Here is a 6628-nt window from a genome sequence, read left to right as displayed (position 1 = left end):
GTCTTTCTCCTCTTCCTCTAGCGACATTGTCTCTTTTTCTCAGCGTTTACCGCCCTTTCTTAAACATGTTTTCACAGAGGTGCTGGAAACTCCTCCAGTGGGTTCAGTACTGCAGATGGAGCTGGCTGCAACCAGCTGCGTCCAGCACAGGGTGGTCCGTGATCTCCTCCCACAGAGACCACCCCACAGCCACGCTGCTACCAAAACCCTGCCAATTCTGCCCAATACACACCTCAAGCCCCCTTGGTAATCAATAAAAAATCTGGCCAACTTCTAGTTCTACATTTTCTCCAATCTGGGGATTTTTTCCTTCACAAAAGCCTTTACATTTCTGGGTACGAGTATTTCTGGTATCTTTGGAAAGATCAGTCTGATGAGATCTGAGATAAGGAATCTAAATGAAAGCAGGCCTTTCTACAGCCGGCCTGTGCACGTCCCCTGGGCATGCCGCTCCGGAGGGCTTCAGCTTGTAAGCTGTCTGCTCTGTGCTCTGCGTGGCTCCCACAGACACCAACAACCTGTATGCTGCTTTCAGGTTCTGGACGACAGCTGAGACCGGCTGAGCCTCCGGGAGATGCTGATGCTGATGCAGAGGACGAAGATTCTGTGAGTTTTTTTAGAGTTGGATTTTTTTGGGATAGGGGTTTGGCAGTTACTTTGTTAAAATGGGATCTTCAATATTTTGTTTATAGCTGGGTCTTGCTGGTGATTTTTTTCCCCATCAAAAATGTTGCATTTCTGCTTGGGATTCTCCTGCCAGCTCAAAAGCCAGAATGATGCTTCAATATAAAGTGATATGCTCTCTGCCATGATTCACCAGCATAAGTTTAATACCAAGACTTAGCAATGGCTGTTGACTACAGTAACTTTTCTTTAAAGCTTTAGCCAGTTTAAGTTCCCTATTGTTTGACTCCAGAAGGAAGCATGCCATCCTGCTGGGACTCTTCCATGGTTTTCTTGGTTATAGAGGGCAATAAAGTTTGAAGCCACAGGATGCAATTGTTAGGTGTACAAATAAAGCAAGGGAGGGAATTTTTATTGCCTGATTCAATTATTACTAATTGATCTGTCAGTATTTTCAGCCTGTTCAGCCCATAGATGCATACAATTCATAAAGAAAACCAAAATCAGCATACCGTTGTTTTTGTCTCTCAGGAGTCTGTCCCTTGTGTTCTTGAGTAACATCCTTAAATCAGAATTGTATTTGCTCTTGACCTAAGGAAAGAGTTATTGGTTATTCTACATCCACTATTACTCATGAAAGATTTGTGCACAGACAGAGACTATGCTTAAGTAGAAAAACTCTCCTAAAAAAATGGGTCACTGTTTAATGGTGGATGTTCGTTTCCCACCACTCATTTCTTTTCCACAGGTTAATGAAGTGGCAGTAGAAGACATCCGTCCAAGGCCACAAGGATCCTCTCCAGTTTATGAATATTCCGTAGAAGAAGAATATTTAAAGGCAAGACACTGAGTTTTCATGCGGGCATGGCTTTACCAAGTTCATTCAAGAGGCTGTAGCTCCTACAACTAGCCGAGACTCATATGTCATGTAACAGGATGTTGTTGCAGCCATACCGTCTTCCTGTCCCCACCAGAATCAGGGCCATGTTCACTGATGGTTTTATATTGTACGGGACTTGTTGTTGGCCGTATTCTTGTTTCTTGGCAAAAAATGCATTTGACTTCATTCCTTAAAGGATCTGGGGCAGGGAGTGTCAAAAAATCACAATGCTTTTCCTATTAGAATATTCAACTGGCTTGAATTTAATACGTATTTCAAAATTACCTGTACCTCTTGGTTATTCAAAGGTAAAGATTTAATTAGTACAGTCATGTTAAGATAAGTAGGCAACAGTTTGAAATTCATGCTGAAGTCGAATAAATGAAAAAAATGTATGTTCACAAAGATGAAAGCATGAGAAATGTGCTGCATGAGTAACACAGAGAAAAGCTCCCAATGTCTTTATACAATTGGTCTCTGGTGTTCATTTTATGCGAATTTTGGTACAATGCAGGGAGGCCTTGGCATCTAATTTACTACTGGGAATAATATAGTTAAATCATTCACATTGTACATTGCACTTATAGATCCTCACCCCAGTTCTTAGTCTAAACCAGGCATTTTAACTGACTTTTGTTGTACTTTACAAGAGTGCGACTTCTGAACAGTAAATAATTGTGAATTATTTTTCAGCTTCAAGAAGAAAACAAAAAATATTCTACAGACAAATCAAAACAGAGTCATCCACAGGTCAGTCTAAAAGCACTCAGTAGTTTTAGGCATGTGGTTTGCAAAATAGTAAAGTCCATTACAACACACAGACATGGATGGGTGGACAGAGGGAAGGACAAACAGGCAAAGAGTCACTTTAGACTTGTTTTGACCAGGAACTTCACAAATAGCCTATCTGTGGCACAGGCGCGAACACTTACTTGTCCTGTTTGGGGCATCCTTCCATAATTCTTTTTAGCATTCTTTAGCCTCCCCCGGTTTGAGTACAGTACAGCACTAGCTCTTAGTCTGACTTTTCTGGCCCATTGACTCTAATTCAGGTGCTTAACATCTTTGCAGAAAATACAGTCTTTCAGCCCTAAAAGATTCCATATGTTTCATGTTTGAAAATTACAACCTATTTTCCCCGTGGCCCTGATCCAGCATAACCCTAACACATGTGTTTAATTCTAATTTAGAACAGAATTAAACCTACACTGAACAAGTACATTCTCTATGTTAGATAATCTTTATTGAGCTACTGAAAATATACCGGAGGAGATTCAATTTTTTATTATAGAATAATGTAGAACACTTTGATAAAAATGAATAAAAATTGTAAATCCACACCTTTTTCTATATCTAGGAGACAATGGAAGTGACTCTGAAAACAGAAGTGGAAGCTGGTGCTAGTGGTTTTAGTGTGACGGGTGGAGGAAACGAAGGAATATTTATTAAAAAAGTACTTAAGGAATCTCCTGCTTCAAAAATATTTAGTCTGAGAGAAGGTACAGTCTGATTTTCTGGTGTGGTGTTTTGTTTTGTTTTTTTTTTTAATATATCTTAAAATAAGATATTTTAAGGTAAAACAAGATATTATTGTGGATATGGTGGTGTTGGGTTAACGGCTGGACTTGATGATCTTAGAGGTCTTTTCCAACCTTAATGATTCTATGATTCTATGATTCTATGATTCTATAATCAGGTATGTAGCTGTGTGTGCATATATACCTATCTGATCTGTCATCTCTTTAGGTAATAGAAATAGTAGATCCCAAACCAACTAATATTATGTGTGAGCTTAACCTTTCCATATTAATAATTTCAAAGTCAGTTTCTTAAACAATAATGAAATGTGATTTTTTTTTTGGTATACCATAAAAAAAATTACCTAATTTTCACTGGAACAGTGAAAAAGGTACATAGAAAGTAGTGTATACACAACTAAAATGAAAAAAAATCCCAACTCATAACATTCATGAAGAACTTGCCTTTGATTCTGTCACAAAATATTATGCCACAAAACTACAGTAAATAATGATTTAAACAAGAACAAAAGTCCAGAGTCTAAATACTGAAAAAATATAAGAAAAAGCTTTGTTACTGTCAGGGCGGTCAGACACTGGAACAGGTTTTCCAGAGAGGTTGTGGAGTCACCATCCTTGGAAATATTCAAAACCTGACCACACGTAGACCTGAACAACTGGCTGTAGCTGACCCTTCCCTGAGCAGGGCAGTTGGACTAGATGATCTCCAGAGGTCCTTTCCAGCCTTAACTATTCTGTGATTCTATTACGTGAGCGTCATTTTATATTTTAAATAAATGGGACGTAATTTTTTTTTTAAATGAGCATTAATTTAACAGAATTTGAAAAACTGCAAGAAAACACAAACCAATTAAAATGATGTCTGATTCCATTTGCAGGTGATCAGCTTCTAAGTGCTACAATATTTTTCGATAATATCAAATATGAAGATGCACTCAAGATTCTCCAATATTCTGAGCCATACAGAGTCCAATTCAGCCTCAAAAGAAAAATTGCTGGGAAAGAAGAGCTAGAACACATTCACTCTGCAGCCCAGTACAAAAAAGAAAGATTAAGCCAGGTAGTTTTTTGATTAGTTTACAAAGTTTGGATAACACTGTAGTAATGTGCTGTGTGGAAATAGACTGGAAAATATACACTTGTGTCTTCTTCAGACTTAGGCGTGTGTTTAAACTTACTAGCATGACTATTCATGAGAAGAAAAAAACCCCAAACAATATTTGCAGCTTTATAAATATCCTGAGCAAGACTATAGATTCTGGATAAAGCCACAATCTTACATTATGGTAGAAAAACTTTCTTCTCTAGTGAGTCAGCACTTTTTTTGTTGTTAAGTGTCCCCTGATAAAACAGGCTCAGATAAGCTCTGTAGTATTTATATTCAATATTTTCCAAAATGTAAAATACCAGTAAATATTTTTCTCAAAAGCTCATAAATGAAATATTCTTTTAAAAATATGTGTTTAATCTCCATAGACATGATCTGCTCATAAGTCTCCATCGCATTCAAAATTATTTTTCTCTTCGTATACCTATATGTAAACATTATATATATTTGTACAGACATAGAGAGAGATACATATAGAAACCTCTATTTACTGCAATGTTTTGCAAAGAACGTAAACCTTCAGAAATCCACATATTACAGTCACATAATCCATTTGTTTTATGTAATTTCTACCTGAATTATATACACCATTTTCAGGAATTTTTTATATAACAGGTAGATACTGTGAATAAAAAGCACATTTTTCTACATATTTTATAGTACATGTTTTATTTTGTGTTGCGTCTATATTCAGTTTACTTTTAATCTTCTGACTACTATTTGTTCTTTCAGGAAAAAGAACTCAGTGAGAGCATTCCTGAAGAAACACTGCATGTTTCAGGAAAAGCCGTTTCAGAAGACGACAGGGAAACATTAATTGTAAGCCAAAGGGTAGGAAGAAGCAAGAGACCTAAAAAGGATAGATTATCATGGCCAAAATTCCAGTCAATTAAAAATAAAAAGATACTGGGGCACAGAAGATCTCATAGTACATCAGATGCATATGAGCCTGCTATACAGGATATTTCCCCTACAAGCACAGACACAGAGTCTCAATTTCAACAAGAAGTCCATATCAAAGAAAAAAAAGGAAGCCAAAAGAAACTGAAGTTCCCTAGCATTGGATTCAAAATGCACAGATCCAAACCGGAAACACAAGACAAGCAAAAAAAAGAAGTAAAAACTACGCTGTTATCTGAAAGAGAAAAAATACGTAAAGAAGATATCAGCATGGAAAATCCTGAAATACTAACTGTTGAATATACCACATCTCCTGCTTATGAAATTAAAACAGGGGAGGTACATGAAACTTTAACAAAAGACTTAAAAGATATGAAAAATGGCATTCCATCTCATGCAAAAAAATGCCCTGAAGTTGAAATAAGCATTAAAAAAGAAAAAGACAAGGAATCAACATCAAAATTTACTGTACCTGAAGTACCAGCTATAACAACACAGATATCAAAGCCCAGTTTAGAAACACCTGATCTGAAAGAAAGCCCAACTAAACAAACACCACAAGCCTCATCAAAATCCCGAAAAAAGAAACAGAAAGGAACAGCAGATAAAACAGAAGGAGAAAGTGGAATTAACATAGACATGATGGGTCACGCAGCACAAGGATCTATACAGGTAAAAGGTCTAGAAATAGGAACTGCTAAAGCAGAATTACACACAACACCTGACACACTGGAAACAGGAGACAAACAAGCAGAAGATGACACACAACTACTAACAATTCAGAAAACAAAATTTGGGATTTCAATGCCCAAAAGAAAAGAGCCAGAGACTGAAAACACCAAACCGGGAAGTGATGTTCCACATTCAGGAACAGAAACAACAGCTGATATAAGTTCATTTTTTTTATTTGGATGTGAAACCTCATATGCCTGATGCAGAACCAGAAGTATCTACTTGGAAAATACAAATGCCATCATTCAAAATGGCGAAAACACCTAAAGCTGACATGAAAATACCAAGGGAAGAAAGCACAGTTGAATCAGCAGATGCTGTAAAAAAGGCACAGACAGAAGAAGATGGCATGCCCACAAGTGATAAAACCTTGAACATGGACATTGGCATGACGAAAGGAGAAAAGGATGTAGACGGAAAAGAAAGCAAATTCAGACTGCCAAAGTTTAAATTACCTACATTTACATGGTCATCGTCAAAGGATGAGACAGGGCAAACAGAAAGTCAGATAAGTGACAGGGAAGGAAAAGTGATATCCCTAGAAGCAGGTGCAAAACCAGAAATGAGTGTATCAGCAGAAGAAATGAAGATTCCAAGTGTTGAAATTGAAAATGGGATCTTCAAAGGAAAAACAAATGACAAGGATATAAGACAAGTGCCAGAAGTCCAGCTGCCAAGTCTGAAAACTCTAGCTGTAAAAACCTCCTCAACAGAGAATCATTTGGAAGAGAGAGAAGGAGAAATACTGATTACCAAACCTCATATTGAAATACAAAATGGTGAAATCACTATATCAACAAAGAAAACAAAAGAAATCACTCAAACCGTGATGGCCGCAGGGGAGGG

The 6628-nt window shown here is 37.2% G+C and overlaps 1 protein-coding gene across 1 annotated transcript; it reads left to right on the top strand.

The window, feature by feature from the left end:
- Positions 1–444: 444 nt before the first annotated feature.
- On the top strand, positions 445–5983 carry LOC104072216 (protein AHNAK2-like). Its single transcript, XM_009582690.1, has 6 exons — positions 445–606; positions 1373–1462; positions 2198–2254; positions 2862–3003; positions 3921–4102; positions 4883–5983. Exons 1-6 carry the CDS (start codon positions 445–447, stop codon positions 5981–5983), a joined length of 1734 nt encoding a protein of 577 aa, XP_009580985.1.
- Positions 5984–6628: the final 645 nt, after the last annotated feature.

Source organism: Fulmarus glacialis, unplaced genomic scaffold (genome assembly GCF_000690835.1).
Source record: "Fulmarus glacialis isolate BGI_N327 unplaced genomic scaffold, ASM69083v1 scaffold2668, whole genome shotgun sequence".
NCBI classification, from domain to species: Eukaryota; Metazoa; Chordata; class Aves; order Procellariiformes; family Procellariidae; genus Fulmarus; species Fulmarus glacialis.
The sequence above is the reverse complement of the archived record's forward strand: the minus strand, read 5'-3'. Positions and strand labels throughout refer to the sequence as shown.

Excerpts from the sequence above, each read along its gene's own strand:
- LOC104072216 (XM_009582690.1), top strand. The coding sequence starts at position 445 with ATGCCGCTCCGGAGGGCTTCAGCTTGTAAGCTGTCTGCTCTGTGCTCT. Across the intron at positions 2,255-2,861 it reads CAAAACAGAGTCATCCACAG|GAGACAATGGAAGTGACTCT; the intron begins GTCAGTCTAAAA and ends TTCTATATCTAG. Across the intron at positions 3,004-3,920 it reads AATATTTAGTCTGAGAGAAG|GTGATCAGCTTCTAAGTGCT; the intron begins GTACAGTCTGAT and ends TTCCATTTGCAG.